The 23,578-nt window shown below is 41.0% G+C and overlaps 1 protein-coding gene across 1 annotated transcript in view; it reads right to left on the bottom strand.

Moving 5' to 3' along the window:
- The window catches only part of PPP1R21 (protein phosphatase 1 regulatory subunit 21), a 66,921-nt gene that overhangs the window by 24,347 nt on the left and 18,996 nt on the right, over nucleotides 1-23,578 (bottom strand). The window contains exons 4-13 of the mRNA XM_018055207.1: nucleotides 21,823-21,921; nucleotides 20,441-20,605; nucleotides 19,842-19,900; nucleotides 18,564-18,658; nucleotides 15,885-15,937; nucleotides 15,251-15,400; nucleotides 12,366-12,467; nucleotides 12,190-12,278; nucleotides 9,555-9,691; nucleotides 125-217 (exon numbers count right to left, since the gene is read on the bottom strand). Coding sequence (XP_017910696.1) covers nucleotides 125-217; nucleotides 9,555-9,691; nucleotides 12,190-12,278; nucleotides 12,366-12,467; nucleotides 15,251-15,400; nucleotides 15,885-15,937; nucleotides 18,564-18,658; nucleotides 19,842-19,900; nucleotides 20,441-20,605; nucleotides 21,823-21,921 — 1,042 coding nt within the window. The remainder of the gene's footprint in view (nucleotides 1-124; nucleotides 218-9,554; nucleotides 9,692-12,189; nucleotides 12,279-12,365; nucleotides 12,468-15,250; nucleotides 15,401-15,884; nucleotides 15,938-18,563; nucleotides 18,659-19,841; nucleotides 19,901-20,440; nucleotides 20,606-21,822; nucleotides 21,922-23,578) is intronic.

Below are 23,578 nucleotides of genomic sequence, written 5' to 3'. Positions count from 1 at the left end.
GTAAGCCAAATGCTACTAAGCCTTTATCTAGGGTCTATTAGCCTTGGCAGTATTTGTTTAAATCTCATTCAGGCAGATCTCAGAAAAGGGATGAAGCTTATTTATGTTCTTTTTCAAGTCTCACCTTTCATGACATCATGGAATCCATGCAGAGCAGCACCAACATTTGTTAACACAGAACTGTAGTTTGTCCTAAGGAGTCCATCTGGCTGTGTACCTAGGAAACCAAGATCACAGACCTAAGCATCATCCCAGAAGACTTCATCCAAAACACTGAGCCCACCATCTCCTCTCCACCTTTGTGAAGAGAACCAGTACCACTTGTGACATGCTAAACATAATGGCTCTCAAAATTCCTGCAGACACATGCAGACAGAATGGTGATGATTATAGACGCCTAAATTGATCTAAAGCAACAGCGGCGGAGCACTGGAGCGACTGTGAGGAGATACTTCACGTCCAAGGGCAGAGATATAATGGTCATCGGAGGTAAATCCACCTACTCCAGTCCATTTTAGTTCGCTGATTCCTAAAATGTCGACATTCACTCTTGCCATCTCCTATTTGACCACTTTCAATCTGCCTTGATTCATGGACCTAACAAAGAAGATTTCTATGCAATATTGCTCTTTACAGCACTGGACTTTGCTTCTACCACCAGTCACATCCACAACTGGGTGTTGCTGTGGCTCCGTCTCTTCATTCTTTCTAGAGTTATTTTTCCACTGATCTCCAGTAGCATATTGGGCACCTACCGACATGGGGAGTTCATCTATCAGTGTCCTATCTTTTTGCCTTTTCATACTGTTTATGGGGTTCTCTAGGAAAGAATACTGAAGTGGTTTGCCATTCCCTTCTCCAGTGACCCATATTTTGTCAGAATTCTCCACCATGACCCATACATGGTATAGTTTTCATAGTTTCATTGATTCAGACAAGACTGTGGTCCATGTGATCAGATTGGTTAGTTTTCTGTGATTGTGGTTTTCAGTCTGTCTGCCCTCTGACAGAGAAGGATAAGAGGAAGCTTATGGAAGCTTCCTGATGGGAGAGACTGACTGAGGGGGAAACTGGGTCTTGTTCTGATGGGCAGGGCCATGATCAGTAAATCTTTAATCCAATTTTCTGTTGATGAGTGGGGTTGTGTTCCCTCCCTGTTATTTACCTGGGGGCAAACTATGGCAGAGGTAATGAAGATAATGGTGACCTCCTTCAAAAGGTCCCTGGCAGAAACTGCCACACTCAGTGCCCCTAACCATACAGCAGGCACCGCCAACCACTGCTGACCCATGCCTCCACCGGAGACTCGTGGATTCTCCCGGGCAAGTCTGGGTCAGTCTCCTGTGGGGACACCGCTCCTTTCTCCTCGGTCCTGGTGCACACAAGGTTGTGTTTGTGCCCTCCAAGAGTCTATTTCCCAGTCCTGTGTAAGTTCCGGCAGCTCTATGGTGGGGTTAATGGCGTCCTCCTCCAAGAGGGCTTATGCCATACCCAAGTCTGCTGCACCCAGATCTCTTGCCCCTGCGGCAGTCCAGTGCTGACCCTGTACCTCCTCAGGCGACGCTCACTCTCTGTGTGGTCTCTGGGCCCCTGGTGCACACAAGGCTTGTTTGAGCCCTCTGAGCATCTCTGGTGGGAATGGGGTTTGATTGTAAATGTGAACTCACCCCTCCTACCGTCTTGCTGGGGCTTCCCCTTTGCCCTTGTACATGAGGTATCTTCTCACAGCTGCTCCAGTGCTACGTAGCCGCCACTCCAGCACCTACTGTCTTGCTGAGGCTTCTCTGACCTTGGATGTGGAGTATCTCATGAGTGAGAGTGAAAAAGTTGGCTTAAAGCTCAACATTCAGAAAACTAAGATCATAACATCTGGTCCCATCATATCATGGCCAGCGGATGGGGAAACAGTGTAAACAGTGACAGACTTTATTTTTTGGGCTCCCAAATCAATACAGATGGTGATTGCAGCCATGACACTAAAAGACACTTACTCTTTGAAAGAAAAGTTATGACCAAACTAGACAGCATATTAAAAAGCAGGGACATTACTTTGCCAACAGAAGTCCATCTGTCAAAGCTATGGTTTTTCCAGTAATCATGTATGGATGTGAGAGTTGGACTATAAAGAAAACTGAGCTCCAAAGAATTGATGCTTTTGAACTGTGGTACTGGAGAAGACTCTTGAGAGTCCCTTGGACTGCAAGGAGATCCAACCAGTCCATCCTAAAGGAGATCAGTCCTGGGTATTGATTGGAAGGACTGATGCTGAAGCTGAAACTCCAATACTCTGGCCACCTGATGCAAAGAATTGACTCGTTGGAAAAGACCCTGATGCGGGGAAAGATTGAAGGCAGGAGGAGAAGGGGACGACAGAGGAAGAGATGGTTGGATGGCATCACCGACTCAATGGACATGAGTTTAAGTAAACTCCGGGAGTTGGTGATAGACACAGAGGCCTAGCATGCTGTGGTCCATGGGGTCGCAAAGAGTCGGACACGACTGAGTGACTGCACTAAAGGGCAGAGAAGCCCCAGCAAGATGGTAGGAGGGGCAAAATCGTGTTTAGAATCAAACCCAATACCTGCCAGAGATGCTCAGAGGGCTCAAACAAGCCTTGTGCGTACCAGGACCCAGGGACCACACAGAGACTGAGACAGAACTGTGTTTGAGTGTCCCCGGAGGAGGTACGGGGTCAGCACTGGACTGCCGCAGGGGCAGAGGTTCTGGGTGCAGCAGACTTGGGTATGGCATAAGCCCTCTTGGAGGAGGTTGCCATTAACCCCACCATAGAGCTGCCAGAACTTACACAGGACTGGGAAATAGACTCTTGGAGGGTACAAACAGAACCTTGTGTGCACCAGGACCGAGGAGAAAGGAGCAGTGACTCCACAAGAGACTGACCCAGACTTCCCCGGGGGTGTCCAGGAGTCTCCAGAGCAGGTGTGGGTCGGTGCTGGCCTGCTGTATGGTTAGGGGCACTGAATGTAGCAGTGTGTGCACACGACCTTTTGAAGGAGGTCACCATTATCTTCATTACCTCTACCATAGTTTAGCCTCAGGTTAAACAACAGGGAGGGAACACAGCCCCACTCCTCAATAGAAAATTGGATTAAAGATTTACTGATCATGGCCCTGCCCATCAGAACAAGACCCAGTTTCCCCCTCAGTCAGTCTCTCCCATCAGGAAGCTTCCATAAGCTTCCTCTTATCCTTCTCTGCCAGAGGGCAGACAGACTGAAAACCACAATCACAGAAAACTAACCAATCTGATCACATGGACCACAGTCTTGTCTGAATTAATGAAACTATAAACCATGCTGTGTAGGGCCACCCAAGGCAGGTCATGGCGGAGAGTTCTGACAAAATGTGGTCCACTGGAGAAGGAAATCACAAACCACTTCAGTATTCTTTCCTAGAGAACCCCATAAACAGTATGAAAAGGCAAAAAGATAAGACACTGAAAGATGAACTCCCCAGGTCACTTGGTGCCCAATATGCTACTGGAGATCAGTGGAGAAATAACTCCAGGAAGAATGAAGAGACAGAGCCAAAGCAAAAACACCACCCAGCTGTGGATGTGACTGCTGGTAGAAGCAAAGTCCAATGCTGTAAAGAGCAACATTGATAGGAATCTAAAACGTTAGGTCCATAGTGTGTTAGTTGCTCAGTCATATCCGACTCTGCAACCCCACGGACTTTAGCCCACCAGTCTCCTCTCTCCATGGGATTTTCCAGGCAAGAATACTGGAGTGGATTGCCATTCCCTTCTCCAGAGGATCTTCCTGACCCAGGAATTGAACCGTGGTCTCCTGCATTGCAGGAGAACTCTTAACCCTTTGAGCCTACAGGGAAGATCAGTTAGCTGCATGAATCAAGGCAAATTGGAAGTGCTCAAATAGGAGATGGCAAGAGCGAATGTTGACATTTTAGGAATCAGCAAACTAAAATGGACTGGAATGGATGAATTTAATTCAGATGACCATTATATCTACTACTACTTGCCTACTACTGTGGGCAAGAATCCCTTAGAAGAAATGGAGTAGCTATCATAGTCAACAAAAGAGTCCAAAATGCAGTTCTTGGATGCAATCTCAAAAATGACAGAATGATCTCTGTTCGTTTCCAAGGCAAACCATTCAATATCACAGTAATCCAAGTTTATGCCCCAACCAGTAATGCTGAAGAAGCTGAACAGTTCTATGAAGACCAAAAAACCTTCTAGAACTAACATCCAAAAAAGATGTCCTTTTATTATAGGGGACTGGAATTCAAAAGTAAGAGTGAAGAAATACCTGGAGTAACAGGCAAACTTGGCCTTGGAGTACAGAATGAAGCAGGGCAATGGCTAATAAAGTTTTGTCAAGAGAATGCACTGGTCATAGCAAATACTCTCTTCCAACAGCACAAGAGAAGACTCTACACATGGACATCACCAGATGGTCAACACCGAATTCAGATTGATTATATTCTCTGCAGCCAAAGATGGAAAAGCTCTATATAGTCAGCAAAAACAAGACCGGGAACTGACTGTGGCTCACATCATGAGCTCCTTATTGCCAAATTCAGACTTAAATTGAAGAAAGTAGGGAAAACCACTAGACCATTCAGGTATAACCTAAATCAAATCCCTTACGATTATACAGTGGAAGTGACAAATAGATTCAAGGGATTAGATCTGATAGGCAGAGTGCCTGAAGAACTATGGATGGAGGTTCATGACATTGTGCAGGAGGCAGTGATCAAGACCATCCCCAAGAAAAAGAAATGCAAAAAGGCAAAATGGTTGTCTGAGGACAACCAAAGAGCTGTGAAAAGAAGAGAAGCCAAAGGCAAAGGAGAAAAGGAAAGATATACCCATTTGAATGCACAGTTCCAAAGAACAGCAAGGAGAGATAAGAAAGTCTTCCTCAGGATCAATGCAAAGGAATAGAGGAAAACAATAGAATGGGAAAGACTAGAGATCTCTTCAAGAAAATTAGAGATACCAAGGGAACATTTCATGCAAAGATGGGCACAATAAAGGACAGAAATGGTAAGGACCTAACAGAAGCAGAAGATATTAAGAAGAGGTGGCAAGAACACACAGAAGAACCGTACAAAAAAGATCTTCATGACCCAGATAATCACGATGGTGTGACCACTCTTCTAGAGCCAGACATCTTGGAACATGAAGTCAAGTGGGCAAAGCTAGTGGGGGGGTGATGGAATTCTAACTGAGCTATTTCAAATCTTAAAAGATGATGCTGTAAAAGTGCTGCAGTCAATATGTCAGCAGATTTGGAAAACTCAGTAGTGGCCACAGGACTGGAAAAGGTCAGTTTTCATTCCAATCCCAAAGGAAGGCAATGCCAAAGAATGCTCAAACTACTGCACAACTGCATTCATCTCACACGCTAGCAAAGTAATGCTCAAAATCCTCCAAGCCAGGCTTCAATAGTACTAGAACCGTGAACTTCCAGGGATTTAGAAAAGGCAGAGGAACCAGAGATCAAATTGCCAACATCTGCTGGATGATCGAAAAAGCAAGAGAAAAAAATCTACTTGTGCTTTATTGACTATGCCAAAGCCTTTGACTGTGTGGATCACAACAAACTGTGGAAAATTCTTAAAGAGATGGGAATACCAGATCACCTGACCTGCCTCCTGAGAAATCTGTATGCAGGTTAAGAAGCAATGGTTAGAACTAGACATGGAACAACAGACTACTTCCAAATTGGGAAAGGAGTACGTCAAGGCTGCATATTGTCACCCTGCTTATTTAACTTCTATACAGAGTACAGTATGAGAAATACTGGACTGGATAAAAAACGAGCTGGAATCAAGATTGCTGAGAGAAATATCAATAACCTCAGATATGCAGATGACACCACCCTTATGGCAGAAAGCAAAAAAGAACTAAAGAGCCTCTTGAGGAAAGTGAAAGAGGAGAGTGAAGTTGGCTTAAAACTCAACATTCAGAAAACTAAGATCATGGCATCCGATCCCATCACTTCATAGCAGATAGATGGGGAAACAGTGGAAACAGTGACAGACTTTATTTTGGGGGCTCAAAAATCACTGAAGATCCTAATTGCAGCCATGAAATTAAAAGACACTTGCTCCTTGGAAGAAAAGTTATGACCAACCTAGATAGCATATTCAAAAGCAGAGACATTACTTTGCCAACAAAGGTCTGTCTCGTCAAAGCTTTGGTTTTTCCAGTAGTCATGTATGGATGTGAGAGCTGGACTATAAAGAAAGCTAAATATCATAGAATTGATGCTTCTGAACTGTGGTGTTGGAGAATACTCTTGAGAGTCCCCTGGACAGCAAGGAGATCTAACCAGTCTATCCTAAAGGAAATCTATCCTGAATATTCACTGGAAGGACTGATGCTGAAGCTGAAACGCCAATACTCTGGCCACCTGATGTGAAGAACTGACTCATTTGAAAAGACCCTGAAGCTGGGAAAGATTGTAGGCAGGAGGAGGAGACAACAGAGGCCGAGATGGTTGGATGGCATCACCGACTCAATGGACATAAGTTTGAGTAAGCTCTAGGAATTGGTGATGGACAGGAAGGCCTGGTGTGCTGTAGTCCACGGGGTCGCAAAGCATCCAACACAACTGAGTGACTGAACTAAGCTGAAACGGATTTGCATCCCCCATGTCCACAGTTAGTAATGGTTAAGAATCAAAATTAAATTGCTAGGCAGGATTATGTCTTTCATGATTCTCTATGAAATGAAAAGTCTTTGTGAATTTCACCTGTTACTACAGAACACATTTCTCATTTTGTTCTTTTCCCTACATATTACTGTTTGCTGAACATCACTAAAAGCACTATTATTCAAACATCATAATTCTAGTTCCAGCATGACAGCATAAGCAAGCTCCTCATATCCACTCTCCAGCCCAACTGGAAAATTATTTAAAACAACCACTGAAAATGCTGGAAATTATCTTAAGGGCATCAAGCTAATGAAGAAAAAGTTACTCAAGAAAATCTGTATCAATTCAGTGACAACAGCAACAGTCTGTGGTATCTGAACAAGAATCCAACCCCTACCCCTGCCCGCCCAATCAGTGAGCTGGAAACCCCAGTCCAGAGAGTGCAGCAAAGAACATCAGACTCCCTCACCCCTAATTCAGTAGAGAGCCGCATTCCGAATCCTGCTCTCAGCTCCCTGTTGCTGAGGCTAAATTCTAGTTAAGTATGACTCAGGGGTGGGGGTTCTCTTCTTTCACCCAGCCCTGACTTGTGGGATGCTGAGAATCTGTGGCCATGAACACCCTGGTCCCAGCTCAGTAACAGGAGTTCCTTGCTGAAAGAGACAAGTAGAGGCAACGGGGGGCTGCTACCCTCTCCATGGAATATTCCGCTATACCTACAGGGATGTCACTCTAAGAGAAGTATATCATTGTCCTCACCCCCAGCACAGAACTATGGCTCAGAGATTTAACCCAAGGGAGAAACAGTTATTTAAACAGAAAACTCTGAATCTCTTCCCAAAGGAACTGACTTTATTTACAACAGACTATGGAGAAGTTCAAGCCCAGGGGTACCCTCAAAAATAATGGCACCTGTGTTGAAGGTAATTAGGAGGAAATTGGTAGGTTCATTGGAGATATAGGGTAAACAGACAACGATGATCAATCAATTCTTAACAAGGGTGCCAAGACCATTCAATATGGAAGAAACAGTCTTTTCAATAAATGGTACTGAGACAACTGGATAGTCACAAGCAAAAGATGAAGCTGGACCTTTACCTCACACTATATACAAAAATTAACTCAAAACAGATCAAAGACCTAAATGTAAGAGCTAAAAGTATAAAACAAAAGAAAACCTAAGGGTGGGCAAGAATCCCTTAGAAGAAATGGAGTAGCCCCCATAGTCAACAAGAGTCCAAAATGCAGTACTTGCATGCAATTTCAAAAAATGACAGAATGATCTCAGTTTGTTTTCAAGACAAACCATTCAACATCCCAGTAATCCATGTCTATGCCCCAACCACTAATGCCAAAGAAGCTGAATGGTTCTATGAAGACCTGCAAGACCTTCTAGAACTAACACCAAGAAAAGATGTTCATTTCTTCATAGAGGACTGGAATGCAAAAGTAGGAAGTCAAGAGACATCTGGAGTAACAAGCAAGTTTGGCCTTGGAGTACAAAATGATACCTGGAGTAAGAGGCAAATTTGGCCTTGGAATACAAAATGAAGCAGGGCAAAGGCTAATAGAGTTTTGCCAAGAGAACGCACTGGTCATAGCAAACACCCTCTTCCAACAACACAAGAGAGGACGCTACACATGGACATCATCAGACAGTCAATACTGAAATCAGATTATATTCTTTGCAGCCAAAGATGAAGATCTATACAGTCAGCAAAAACAAGACCTAGAGCTGACTATGGTTCAGATCATCAGCTCCTTATAGTAAAATTCAGGCTCAAATTGAAGAAAGCAGGAAAAACCACTATGCCATTCAGGTATGACCTAAATCAAATCCCTTATGGATTACACAGTAGAGATGATGAACAGATTCAAGGGATTAGATCTGGTCAACAGAGTGCCTGCGGAACTATGGAAGGAAGTTTGTAACACTGTACATGAGGTGCTGACCAAAACCATCCCCAAGAAAAAGAACACAAGCAGGAAAAATGGTTGTCTGAGGAGGCCTTACAAATAGCTGAGAAAAGAGGAGGAGCAAAAAGCAAAGTAGAAAGGGAAAGATATAACCAACTGAATGCAGAGTTCCAACGCATAGCAAGGAGAGATAAGAGAGCTTTCTAAGCAATGACGAACGTATACAGCGTATTAAAAACCACAGCTATTATTTTGCCAACAAAGGTCTGTATAGTCAAAGCTATGGTTTTTCCAGTAGTCATGTACAGATATGATAGCTGAATCATAAAGAAGGTTGAATACCAAACCATTGATGCTTTTGAACCATAGTGCTGGAGAAGACTCTTGAGAGTTCTCTAGACAGCCAGGAGATCAAACCAGTCAATACTAAAGGAAATCAACACTAAATATTCACTGGAAGGTCTGATGCTGAAGCTGAACCTCCAATACTTTGGCCACCTGATGTGAAGAGCTGACCCCCTGGAAAAGACCCTGATGCTGGGCAAGACTGAAGGCAAGAGGAGAAGGGGGAGACCAAGGATGAGAGGATGGCATCATTGACTCAATGGACATGAGTTTGGGCAACCTCTGGGAGATAGGACAGGAAAGGACAGGGAAGCCTGGCGTGCTGCAGTCCATAGGGTCACAACACGACTGAGTGACTGAACAAGAAGTCTTAGTCACTAGACCACCACGGAAGTCCCTGTACATTCTTAATTTAACTCATTTACCTTCATTTTACCTTCATTTTATAAGTGGGAAAACAGAAGCAGAAAAGTAAAGTGACTTGTCCAAGGCCTTAAGTGTATAAAGGGCTGCAGGATATGAATTCAAGTTTTTCTGGTCCCAGATCCTGGGCTCTTCTCAAACATGCCAAACCACCTCCCTTCTCCAACTTCTTGTACTCTAAGCTCTTCACACTGAACCATGAGTAACAAAGACACTTACTTGGCAAGGCAAGAAGGGCAATGTATGTCTGCAGCTTCTCAAACCCAGCTGTCATCTTTTTCATGTCCTGGGACAGCTCTAGATTCCTGGCTCGTAACGCAGACGTGCAAAGGGAAGCTTCACATTCTTCTTCTAGGCTAGGCATGGGCAGAGTTTATGAAAGTGAGCATCCCGAATGATTTTCAATCAGCTATAAGAAACTACCTAAATTCTCAAACATCTATATCTGAAGAGAGAATGTACCCAAAAAAGAAACTTGAGCTCATTGACAAGGTTCCATTTTGTTATATCATCATGTACACACTGGCTTCCTCCAATGCCAATGAAGCAAAAGACAACTAAATGGAAAAAAAAGTGCCCACTGTCTTCCATCCTGAGAGCAGCACCAAAATGCTTCCTTTAAAATATTTTCAGGAGAAAAATACTTCATAGGCTGAATTTCTGAAGAGAATTAAACAGGCACTGGGAGAGAAAATCAATAAGAAACCTTTTTCAGTGAGTTGTCTAGTCACTAACTCATGTCCAATTCTTTGTGACCCCATAAACTGTAGCCCGCCAGGTTCCTCTGTCGTGGGATTTCCCAGGCAAGAATACTGTTGTGGGTTATCATTTCCTTCTCCAGGGGATCTTCCTGACCCACAGATTGAACCTGTCTCCTGTATTAGCAGGCGGATGGATTCTTTATCACTGAGCCACCAGGGAAGTGTATGTAATTTCAAAAGTCAGACAGATTGGAAAAACCAATCTATAAGCGCAATATAAAAGTAAATGTTTAACATTCATAAAATATAATCATTTTCCATTTTAAATGGTGCTTGGGGAAACTTAATTATAAGGTTAAAAACTATGTAGACTCTTAACAGTACTTATTAAAATGTGCAATAATCAAGGAAAATGCTTTTTACACAAAGCTAGAAAAGTTATTAGCACAAGAATGATATGCTTGTGATGTGATATCAAGAATCACATCCATTCCCTTGACCTTGACAGTTCTGCTCTATTTATTTATTGCAGACAGCTTCATTCAATATTAAACCCGTTTACTACTAATGAACATGTCATCTTGCCAACTAGAGTAGTATTTAAACCAATGGCAAAAAAAAATTGCTTAAAATACATGAAAATCTGATAAGGTAGGGCTGAAAGCATATGGGACAGAACATTCCCAAGAATAGGAATCTTAGATCAAGAAAGGACTTACCCAGTATTTCTAAAAATATAATAGTGAAAAAATAAATTAAGATAAAATAAAAATGCATTAACTCTTTCAAGTAGTAAATACCACTTTTACAATGATTCTTATAATCTTTTAAACATAAGTTGAATCAATAAAGTGTATTCAATTCAGTGTTAAACTTTCAGAGTCAATTTTCAGAAAACCTTCAATTATACTGAACTAAAACATTTAAGGATCTGAAAGAAACTATAATTCACAATTATGAGGTCATAATTCCCTGAGTCCTAAAATTCTGTCATGTGCACAAATCATAGAATTCAGTTACTAAAATACCTTGTTAGGTTAGAATTAGGAAATAAGATGGTTCTTAACATATATAAATTTTTTAATAACAAAATTTCATATTTTTGAAAAGCTAAAATCTACTATTTTAGTTTATAAGGACTAAAAAACTACAGTTACTTGTATATTTTCAGTATCTGTAAGCTTTTCATCTGTATTTTTCCTAAACCTTATTTTGCAATCTACTATAATATCTATGGGCTTCTCAGGTAGCTCAGCAGTAAAGAATCTGCCTGGCAACGCAGGGGACAGGTTCAATCCCTGGGTCAGGACGATGCCCTAGAAAAGGAAATGGTAACATACTCCAGTATTCTTGCCTAGAGAATCCCCAAGGACAGAGGAGCCTGTCGGGCTACAGTCCATGGGGTTGCAAAAAGTCAGCCATGACTTAGGGAATAAACAACAACAATAATAATACATACCAGTGATAGTACATATACGTTCTTATTTCTCTTATTTCCAGTTGCATTATTCTTTGCCTTTTTTAAAGACTAAATCTTAGGATGAAAAGATTTAGATGAACTAGGAGTCTTTGTAGTTTTAGATCAAAAGTATCAAAATGTACAATTTTCTCTTGCCTTTTCAGGAATGTTTAAGATGGAATATTTAAGGTTACTAAATGACTCATCCTGAGGGCTGGAGGATGTATACAGTTTTTACTTTATAACTTCAATCACCAATAATAAAAACAACATACTATTTAAAAGAAACCTGAGGATTACAGATTCAAATATAGAGGTTAACTATTATTACTCCCATCTAGATGCTTTCAGGAAAAGGATAACAAATACCCAAAACTAAAATATTTCCTTTAATAAATGTGTCATTCTCAATCACTAAAAATACTGGTTCATGTTACATTACATGGTTATAGCAATAATCACAGTTTAAAACTATTGAAAAAACTCTAGCTGAGAAACTACAATTCAGTTTTCTTAAATATAAGTTTATGCTGCTCAAGCCATGATTTTCCTTTTTCACAAACGTCCAAATTGGTTGCGGTGCAAAAAGGCCAGGCAGAGCTCAAGAGGCACACATTGTTACTTTATTAACTCCAGCACAGCTCAGATGACACCTTACAATTCCCCAAGCTCCCTGGCCCAGAGTAGTAAGTACCTTTTTAATTGATAAGGAAGAATCTTCCTAAGAAAACATATGTAAGAGGTTAAATGCTCTGAAAAAGTTTTCAATTTCACAGTTGTCTCCTGGAAAAGAAAAACAATTTCAAGATTAATAATTTTGTTTGAAAAAGCAGCACTCCCACTTCCAGAAGTAAAACAGAAGAAAATTACCAGGACGGTCACAGTATCCTCAGTAATACTTTCAAATAAATGAAGCATTCCTTCCTCAAGAGGGCGGACGTAAGATGCATTTTCATGAAGATATTGTGAGAACTAAATAGAAGGGGAAGAATTCTGAATTAAATCACCGGAAAATAAAGGATATCAAAACATCTGTAAGTGGACCCATTGAGTTACAAACCTTAATTCTTTTGCCAACTTTTTTTTGGGAAATTTGACTTTTACACAAAGTTCCCCTCTAACAATCCCAGATACTAAACCCAAGAGCCTATTCCATGGCAAAGTGACAAACCAGCAGACAGATGACATAATTAACAACTAGGCATGAGGCAAGTGGGGAGGGGATACTATTAACAACACACCACCAATATGCCTTCTTTCTGAAACAACCACTTCTTCATAGGGGTGCCAGTTAAGATAAAAAAGATTTGATATTTGAGTCAAAACTGTAGGACAGATTTTTTTGTTTACATAAATCGCTGTAGATGATGATTGCAGCCACAAAATTAAAAGACGCTTACTCCTTGGAAGGAAAGTTATGACCAACCTAGAAAGCATATTCAAAAGCAGAGACATTACTTTGCCAACAAAGGTCCATCTAGTCAAGGCTATGGTTTTTCCAGTGGTCATGTATGGATGTGAGAGTTGGACTGTGAAGAAAGCTGAGCTCCAAAGAATTGATGCTTTGGAACTGTGGTGTTGGAGAAGACTCTTGAGAATCCCTTGGACTGCAAGGAGATCCAACCAGTCCATTCTGAAGATTAGTACCGGGTGTTCTTTGGAAGGACTGATGCCGAAGCTGAAACTCCAATACTTTGGCTACCTCATGTGAAGAGTTGACTCATTGGAAAAGACTCTGATGCTGGGAGGGATTGAGGGCAGGAGGAGAAGGGGACGACAGAGGATGAGATGGCTGGATGGCATCACCAACTGGATGGACATGAGTTTGGGTGAACTCCGGGAGTTGGTGATGGACAGGGAGGCCTGGCATGTTGCAATTCATGGGGTCACAAAAAGTCGGACACTACTGAGCGACTGAACTGAACTGAACTCATTTTTTAAAAACAAGACTTCTGAGTACAGCTTATATTCACTGCATACAATGTTCAAGGTTAACACATTCTAGGAATGTAACTATCATCTAAATCAGAATATAAAAATTTTTATAACTGTCATGGATATGGTAATACTTATGAAGAACTAATTCAGTATGAAGAACAGATTCAGAAAAAGATCCCCCGAGCTTTGAGACAATTGAGAAACAAGAAGTTAATTTTTCACATGTGAAATATCTCAGCTTTTTAAATATTGTATAATGGCTTCAATTTTGATTTCTCCATATACAAATGTAAAATCTCATTTTGCAGAAATGTGATTCAACTAGTCCAGCTGCAAACTACACAGATACATGGCCCTGGGAAACTCAGTCTCTCTGGGCTGTAAAATAAGTTGAACTCTAAGAAAGAAAGAAAGAAAGTTGCTCAGTCGTGTCCGACTCTTTGCGACCCCATGGACTGTAGCCTACCAGGTCTTCGGTCCATGAGATTTTCCAGGGAAGAATACTGGAGTGGGTTGCCATTTCCTTTCCCAGGGGATCTTCCCGACCCAGGGATTGAAGCCGGGTCTCCCGCCCTGTAGGCAGATGCTTTACCATCTGAGCTACCAGGGAACTCTAAGGTGAAGGCGAAGGTGAAGTCGCTTAGTCGTGTCCGACTCTTTGCGATCCCATGGACTATAACCTACTAGGCTTCTCCGTCCATGGGATTCTCCAGGCAAGAATACTGGAGTGGGTTGCCATTTCCTTTTCCAAGGGATCTTCGCGACCCAGGGATCGAACCTGGGTCTCCCGCATTGGAGGCAGACGCTTTAACCTCTGAGCCACCAGGGAACTCTAAGCTCAGGTATAAAAGTCTACTTTATGATTTTATGAACGAGTCTAAATGCTTCGGTCATCTTTTAACAAATGGTTACTGAATCTTCAATAATAGAGACTTAACAGAAAAGTCACAGAGGTTCTCTCAGAGATTAAAGTACCAAAGGTAAAATACTGAGAAAAATATTAATTCTTCAGAGTAACGAAATATTTCCATTATGATTAACATATTTGATTCTCACCATGTGAGCACAACATGGTAACAAGCTAAGTAAAATAATGGTGGGAATTCCCTGGCAGTCCAGTGGTTAAAACGCAGTGCTTTCACTGCTGGGGCCCAGGTTCAATCCGTAGTTGGGAAACTAAGATCCCACAAGATGCATGGTATGGCCAAAAAAGCCCCCAAAAACAAAACAAATAAAAATAAAAATAAAATAATGGACAAAGAACCAGTGGGGGAAAAAATGCTTTTATATTATAGGAAGTGTAAAAGAAAATATAACTGCCTTAAAACGCTACAGTTCCATTTTCCTTAGCCAGGTCATCTGAAAGCTTTTTCCCACAGTGATATTAAAGAGTATTTCAAAGATTCAAACTTCAATTTTTATGAACGTCAAAAGGTTTGTTGTGAAGTTTTATAGGGAAAAAACAACTACCGCACTTCTCTCTTCCTATGCAAACCATGCTCATTTCTCAAAGCCCAGTCAAATCACCAAAGAGTCTCTCAGACACTACCACCAACAGCAGTCTCCCCTCCTTGATGACATCATATTCACTTACTGCCCTGACCACTTGTTCACACTTAGGTCTTCTAACATATCCCTCACTATTTCATTTCATAAGAATCTCCATGTTTACCCTATTTCTTAATGGTAAAGACTATGACTCAGAGTTTCTCCCCATGTCCTCTACAGTACTTGGCTGAAGCACAGAACTAGTCTAATAAATAGCAAGTCTCCAGATTTATTCAGGGCAGACAAAAGGTATCCTGAGTTAAACGTACCTTCTGATTCAATGGAGATATTGTGTCAATGGCAGAATCAATAGGAAAAATCTGAATCCTCTGTTCTGTATAGGTGTGAAAGTTCAGAAGAGCCTTGACAAGATCTTGAACAAAAGCCAGGGCCTGCCCAGCGATATCCCGCATCTTCAGCTTTAAAATGAAAAAGACCCAGTTAAAGTCAACTATCAGGTTATTACACCCAAACAACTTTATTAAATCTGCTTTTGGAGAAAACATTTGAACTCTAAAAGAATTATTCCTTAATTTAAATTCATTTGCTCCCACTTATATTTTAATACTACCATTTAAGTAAACTAGAAAGCTGTCCATATTGGCTAATATACCTCTTCTACTTAACCTAAAGTGCAAAGCCTACCAACCTAAAAGAAAGGTATGACAAAAATCAGTGCATCCCACAATTCAGTTTTAATGTTATAAGACAAGAGACAGCAAAAATCTGTATTATTTACAAATTCAAAAAAAAGCATGTTCCACAATTTTTTTAAATGTATGAGAAAAGAAAGGAAAAGTAACATGCAGTGGTTTGGTGCACTAAACAGAGGCCCAAACAACTAACTAGTGTTTCTGAAAAGTTTGACATGTACATTACTGAAAATAAAAACTTCATCTTTACCTGATGTCTCCTATTGTGGACTGGAACATTCAGAGCATTATACTGGCTATATTCTACAAAACAAAAATGGATGGACATTAAGTCATTTTTACATTTACAGAAAAAGAGCTTAACTAAGAAATAATAAATGCTCACCCCACTTGCCAGCTCGTCTCCACTCAGTCCCTTCCCTTCCTGATCACTGGGGTGCACTCCGCACAGGCCTCCTTGTACTCTATAACCCTCATTCCCACCGTTGCCAGCAGAGGGGCTCATCCATCCCAACTGGGTCAACATCAGCTTCTCTCCCAGCTCTAGACTTTTATTCACAAATGTGCACACCAGCAGGTAAAGAGATGTACCAATCTGTTAGACGGCTAAGCCACATCCAAGCTAACCTCCTCACCTCTCCCATAAACCTGCTCCTCATCTGCCTCACTGATCTGTGTCAACTGCACCCCATCTTTTCCCTACGCTGCCTGCTCTCTCTGCCTTGCCTCCTTGCATCTCCTGACATCTCAGGCTCCAGCCCCCATCCCAGCACACCAGGACTATCACCGCAATAGCATCAGTCTCCTCCTCCCATTCCAGTGTAGTCTACACTGCGTTGCCTGATTAACCAAGCGCGTGCGCAAATCTCATCAAGACATTTCCAGGGCTTCCCTGGTGGCTCAGTGGTAAAGAATCCGCCTGCCAATGCAGGAGACACAGGTTTGATCCCTAATCCGGAAGAATCCCACATGCCTCGGAGCTACGGAGCCCGTGCTCTAGAGCCTGGAAGAAGCAACTAGGCCCATGTGCCGCAGCTACTGCCGCCGTGCACCCCAGAGCCTGTGGTCTGCAACAAGAGAAGCCACTGCAATGAGAAGCCCTCATACCGCAGCTGGAGAGTGGCCCCCACTCGCCACAACTAGAGAAAAGCACACGCAGCAATGAAGACCGAGCACAGCCAAACATAAATAAACAATTTTGTTTGAAAAGGGACATTTCTAAAATCCTCTCCAACAACCTACTGCCTTGTGAATGAAATCCCAAGTCCTCTGCCCAGAACTTGAGGGTCCAGTCCCACCCACCCTTTCAGAACGTACCTATCACTGGCTTCCACATCCCATCCACGCTAGCTTCCAGTCATACTTAACTAATTACTACTGTCAGGCCCTGACAGCACCTTTATCCTACATACCACACTCAATGCAATTCCCTGGCTGGTTCTCCCTCACCTCTCTGACCAATGAAACCTACTTTCACACCCTGGCCCAGCCCAAAGCACAATTCTTCCAGAAGGCTTCCTCAAACAACCCCACCAGCAGTAATCACCCTTCCTCTGAAACCCCAGGAAGTTCTTCATGGAATAACTTAGCTTATATTTCAGATATTTCTCTATCTTATTTTCCCCCTACTGGACTATAAATTCCTCGAGGGTAGAGATTTTTGTCTTATACATTTTTGCATATCTTATGCAAAATTTAGACCTTCAGCAAATAATCTCTAAATATTTCAGAACTAGAAGTAGTAACTCTACTTGTGACATGATAAGGACCTAAAAGAGGGTGACAACTAGTATTGGAAAAGAAAGGACAAACCCAAAGAGATTCAGACGGAACTGATTAGAACCTGATGACTAAGGATTAAGGAGCAAATGAAATGCCAAGGATTCAAGTCTAGTGGATCAAAGTATGCTGATGCTATTTACATTAATGTAGAAAGCAGTAACAGGTGTTGTTTTCAGAGGAATTTAGGTTTTTGATATGATAATGACATATGCTGATTTCAGTTTTAGAGCAAACTGCTATTTTTCTTTTTCTTTGTCTTTTCTTCCCTCTTTTTTTAGGTCTTTCCTAAGAAAAATTGAGAAGTCAAAAATTAATTTCAATCATATAATTGTAAAAAAGAAAATGTATACCACATTGAATTTAAGTTTCAAACAACTGTTTTCTTTAAGATTTTGACTTAACACTTGGGCTTCCCTGGTAGCTCAGAAAGTAAAGAATCTGCTTGCAGTGCAGGAGACCTGGGTTCGATCCCTGCGTCAGGAAGATTCCCCAGAAGAATACTACCCACTCCAGTATTCTTGCCTGGTGAGTTCAATGGACAGAGGAGCCTGGTGGGCTACAGTCCATGGGGTTGCAAAGAGTCGAACACGACAAAGTGACTAACACTTTCAAACACATACACGCAAGTCAATTTTTTTTTAAAGTTCTCTTTGGTGCTCTTGGTTATGTAAATTACCAGATCCTTCCCAGGATGATGGGGAAGCAGGTATACACAAGTCAGCTCCGGAACTAGTGCTGCGCATTGTCCAAAAGGCAGGAGATATCTGACAGAGAAGATTCATCTCCCACCCATCCCCTTACTCCTCTTCCACCTTGCCATCCATTGTGATCAGCATTTTTTGTACAAATATTCAGGTACTTTATGTGTACAGGCTGGTTTTCACATTGGGATATGTTAAATACATGCAATTGAAAAATGTAGCTTTGGGCTTTTTCCAAGAAGACTAGCTTCACAATAGTTATGTGACAACATAAAACCTCCCTATGAGACATGAGGGCCAAAGCTGATCAAAAGGACAAAAAGAAAGCAACCCTCTGTTGGGCGAGTGAGGTTTTCAGCCAAGTACATTACAAACTGTTTTAATAAGATGGCTATCCTAAAGAAGTTCAGAGTTGCAAATAATGGAAAACTGTACATAATACCTACTTGTATCATTAAAAGGTACTTTCTCATTGATGATTGATAAGGATTCCTCTAATCTACTTGACAAATCTTCATGAAGATTCTTTAACTGTAACTGACTGAAAGAAAAAATACAAAACCATATGGATCAACATTTGCATGTTACCTCAATAGCTGGTATCAGGCTTTCAGACTGACAGGCTTATCTGACATCTGTATACCCTTGGTAGTAGAGAGTTGTTTAAAAAAAAAAAAGAAGATATAAGAAAAATACTAAGTCTTGATTTTAAAGCCCTTGAGACTCCCGCTGAATAACTAGAAGTTGCAAAGAATTTATCACAGTCCCACTATCTTAAATAATTTTGAGTTTATTTCCCCAAGCTCAAAATCATCTTAGAGCCATTTCAAACTCATAGATTTTTCTCTTTATAACACAAGTATTTGTTCAAATATAACAGTACAATTTTTTAAAGTATTATAGTAGATTTTTCCCTTGAGCTCAAAATCTGATCATTTTTGGGTTTGATTCAATTAAGAGTAGGTACATCATGCATTTTCAGTACAACTAAATTGAAGAAATTCACTTGATTGAGCCTATCAAAAACTAAAATATGTCATTTATCAAATAAATGTTGGCACATGCTCTTACCATCCAGAGATAAGTAATATTTTAACAGGTAAATATCTCCACATTAGATTACACAACCTCATTTTATTTAAAAGGTACCATTTTATTAAAATGTTGGGCTTCCCTGGTGGCTCAGCAGTAAAGAATCTGCCTACATGCAGGAGACACAGGAGATGTGAGTTCAATCCCTGAGTCAGGAAGATCCCCTGGAGAAGGAAATGGCAAACCACTCCAGTATTCTCGCCTGGGAAATTCCATGGATGGAGGAGCCTGGCGGGCTACAGTCCCTGGGTCTCAAAGAGTCAGACACGACTTAGCAACTAAACATTAGAAGGTTGACACCGCGATCAACAGTCAGGTTTCCTGCCTGGGACTATGAGAAGACCATCTCTTTAGAGCAGTCTGCCACAGAAAGCACCCAACCCTCAGTACAGGAGCCCCAGAATGGCATCTGCCATAGGCCAGAACATCTGCAGGCTGAGGACTGCTGCACAAGCCACTCTACCAAGAATTTGTAAGGTCCCAGAGATAAAATAACTGAAAAGGCCCCTAGAAATGACCTACTTCTGTCTCAATGCCAATGTAAGAAAACTGAGACAGAGAAGCTACTAAACCAAAATTCAGGTCTTCTGATTCTCACTTCAGGGCCCCTTGGAATTCACATTTCCACATACCATTCTTCTGTCCGAAGTCGACATTCCTTGGCCTCCTTTTCTAGAGTCTGAGATTTTACCTAAATTTTAGAAGGAAAAGAAAAGCATAGCACAGGGAACTCTACTCAATAGTCTGTAATAACTTATACGGGGAAAAAAATCTGAAAAAGAATGAATATATGTATATGCATAACTGAATCATTTTGCTGAACACTTGAAACTAACACAACATTGTATATCAATGAGACTCCAATAAAATTTTTTTAAAATGAAAAATAAACTATGCCAAACTATATTGCTTGGCTTTCCATTTTGAAATCCTGAAAGTGGTAAAAAATTTTTTCTACTCTTTTTTCTTTTTGGCTTTCCCCTATAAATTTTATGTAGCTATTTATTTGAAACTGTGTTCTGTTTGCTAGGAATGTGGTATGACAACCACTATTAACCAAAATTATATGCATATCTGTCTATGAGAAAAAAAGAAAAGCAGATGAATCAGGCCACAGATGACAACACGCTGAGTAGACACTGTACGCTGCAGTCCCGCCTTTGAGTAGCTAACTTCTGTTCTCCAAAGCAGGCAGACGGTTTACAAAAGCCCAGACTATTTCTGAACTTACCTCTAGTTTAGCCTTGTCGTTCTGCAGCTTCTCGATGGTCTCCATGTACTTCCGCGTCAGGCCATCGACCACGGCTTGGTGCTGAGCCGCCTCCATTTCCAGAGTGGACAGCCGACTCCTAAGCTCTGCTTCCACGTGCTTGTGCTGCTCATCGGCTTCAAAAAACTGAAAAGAAAAGATCACGTCTTCTCACAACCTCCTCATATACACAGTGACTAATCATTGAGTGACTTCCGTAAGGTTCCATATGCCCAGTGTGCGAAACTGCACAGGCAAGAGCTCAGTGGGTCCTCACAGAAGGTCAGAGGCAGTGTTACCTGCAGACCCTCCTTTACAGATGGGGAACCTGAAGCTTCACAGGTCAACTGTCAACTGTTTCACAGGCACAAACAGACTTCAAAGCCTACATTTCCTTCCCCAACCTATCTCAAGGACTTCTAGTGCAGACTACCTCTGGCACACGGAGAACTAACTCAACTGACTAGTTGAGTACAATTCTTGCTATACTGTTATGTGAACTTCTACAATTAAATAATCAAAACTCAAACAGATGTTACTCCTGTATCAGGTAAAGCTCCTTTCCTTAATGAGAACCCTAGCCTATCCCTTCTCCAACAAATCTTCCTGACCCAGGAATTGAACCGGGCTCTCCTGCATTGCAGGTGGTTTCTTCACCAACCGAGCTATCAGGGAAGCCCAATGAGAATTCAACACTAATTAAGAATTATGACTATTTCACACAAAATTCATGAGGTCAAAAGTTCATTTTGAAAACATTTTCAAACACTAAGAATGAAAATTTATTTTCCACTGTTTGATTATGCTCGCCATTTCACCCAAGAAAAATCAGGAGGCACAGTTGAATACACTATACTATGACTCTTAAAATATGCTGACTGGTTTGGAGCAGACATTGATTACTGAGCATTCCATAAATATCTGAAGGCATGCCATGAGTAAGGCCCTGTTCTGAGGCTGGGCAGAAAAAAAATGACATGGTCTGTACCCTAGTGAGACCTTACAGACTCAAAGGGAAACAGACAAAAACCAACTGTCACAAATTAAAATGATAAGCCCCATCTAAATAACCCATCTGAACATGTCCTATAGAAAAGGAGGAGTCCCCACTATACTTCTGTATCATTAACTTATAAAGCTATTCAGCTGTCCTCTGAACCCATGCATACTGAAAGCACACACCCGTATTAAAATGTGAGATCTTAGAAATGAATGAAGGACGGTGACATATGTCCCCACCAACCACAGGAGACAGTAGCACACCCACCCACATACAAAACACTCTACCGTGAGTTGTTTCTTCCACATTCCAGATCACACAACCCATTTTTTAATTCATACAGGAAAACAGAAGATTTCCTCACTTGTATATGCAACCGTTCATTCTCTTCTATCTTCTTTTGCAGGTCTTCATCAAAGACACTCTTCTGCTCTTGACTCAGCTGAGAAGATTCTCCACTTTTCTGATGGAAAGAATAAGTTATGTCCACATAACTGTCATCATTTAGAGAAACATTCTAAGGTACACAGATTCTCTATCACCTTAGCAGCTTGTCTCTTCTACGTGTTCACGACTGTCAAACAATCCTGTAAAAGGTATACAGTCCATCATTTAACTTTTCCTATGTGACGTAAGTTGGAAATGCAGATACTGCAATGAACATAAAAGCTTAAAAAAGAGAGGACAAAAAGAACAGATAAGGCTCACTATTCTTCGCAGATGAATTTGTGAGTAGTTCTACTGGAAGACAGAGTAGACCCAGAAAGTTAGCAACATAAATATGTTGATAAATATCATTTCAACAATTGATCTCCCGGTTTAAAAAATGACAGTTTTAGCAATTCCATGAGTCTGAGTTGTTAAACTCCTTTAAGAAATTAACAGCATTCACAAAACTACATTTATACAAAAGTTCACATACATTTCTAATTTTAAAAAATACAATATAAAGCTATTACAAATAAATAGAAGAAAAAAAGCACAAAACTATGAAAAATACTTTCCTTTTTGCCTTTATACCAATATTAACTTTTTCTACATAGGAAGAATAGCACTATTTAAGAGCCAATAATGAACATTTGTTTTCATGGAATACACACAGAAATGACACTATTCAAGGGACAGGCTAACAATGAAACGGTTCAGACATCAGTCACCACCCTCCTCTGCCTTTCTTGTACTTCACTGCTCACTTAAAATGAAGTCACTTACTGATCCAACGTGAACCCACGATTAGAAAGCCCTCTGAAAATGGAGCAGCTATGTAATAAACAAATACATAAACACCAAATGTGAACACAAGACGTACATTCACACAAGGAACACTGCTGAATGACATATTCTGGTTGTTCAATAATTCCAAATTTGGAAAGTTTTTATTAAAATTAATTCACAAGTAATTACACCTAAATCTACTAAAACAGCCCTGAGAGAGGATCTCATTAACCTGGCGATGAAATACAGATGGCTATTTCCCCTCCCCATGCGTCTTCCAGAATTTCCACAGCCTGTGTATTTTGACAAGGTTTTCCAAGCGATTCCGATACATATCTGTTTTGCACTCTCTGTTCCAATTTCAAGGTAAAAAGGAAGTGGTCAAACAGGAGATGGCAAGAGTGAACGTTGACATTTTAGTAGTCAGTGAACTAAAATGGACTGGAATTGGTGAATTTAACTCAGATGACCATTATATCTACTACCGTGGGCAAGAATCCCTTAAAAGAAATGGAGTAGCCATCATAGTTAACAAGAGTCCAAAATGCAGTCCTTGGGTGCAAGCTCAAAAACAACAAAATCATCTCTGTTCGTTTCCAAGGCAAACCATTCCGTATCACGGTAATCCAAGTCTATGCCCCAACCACTAATGCTGAAGAAGCTGAAGTTGAATGGTTCTATGAAAACCTTCAAGACCTTCTAGAACTAACACCCAAAAAAGATGCCCTTTTCATTATAGGGGACTGGAATGCAAAAGGAAGTCAAGAGATACCTAGAGTAAGAGGCAAATTTGGTCTTGGAGTACAGAATGAAGCAGAGCAAAGGCTAACAGAGTTTTGCCAAGAGAATTCACTGGTCATAGCAAACACTCTCTTCCAATGACACAAGAGAAGAGTCTACACATG

This window comes from Capra hircus, chromosome 11, assembly GCF_001704415.2.
Source record: "Capra hircus breed San Clemente chromosome 11, ASM170441v1, whole genome shotgun sequence".
Classification (NCBI taxonomy): domain Eukaryota; kingdom Metazoa; phylum Chordata; class Mammalia; order Artiodactyla; family Bovidae; genus Capra; species Capra hircus.
Note: the sequence above shows the minus strand (reverse complement) of the source record. Positions and strands in the feature narration are given on the sequence as shown.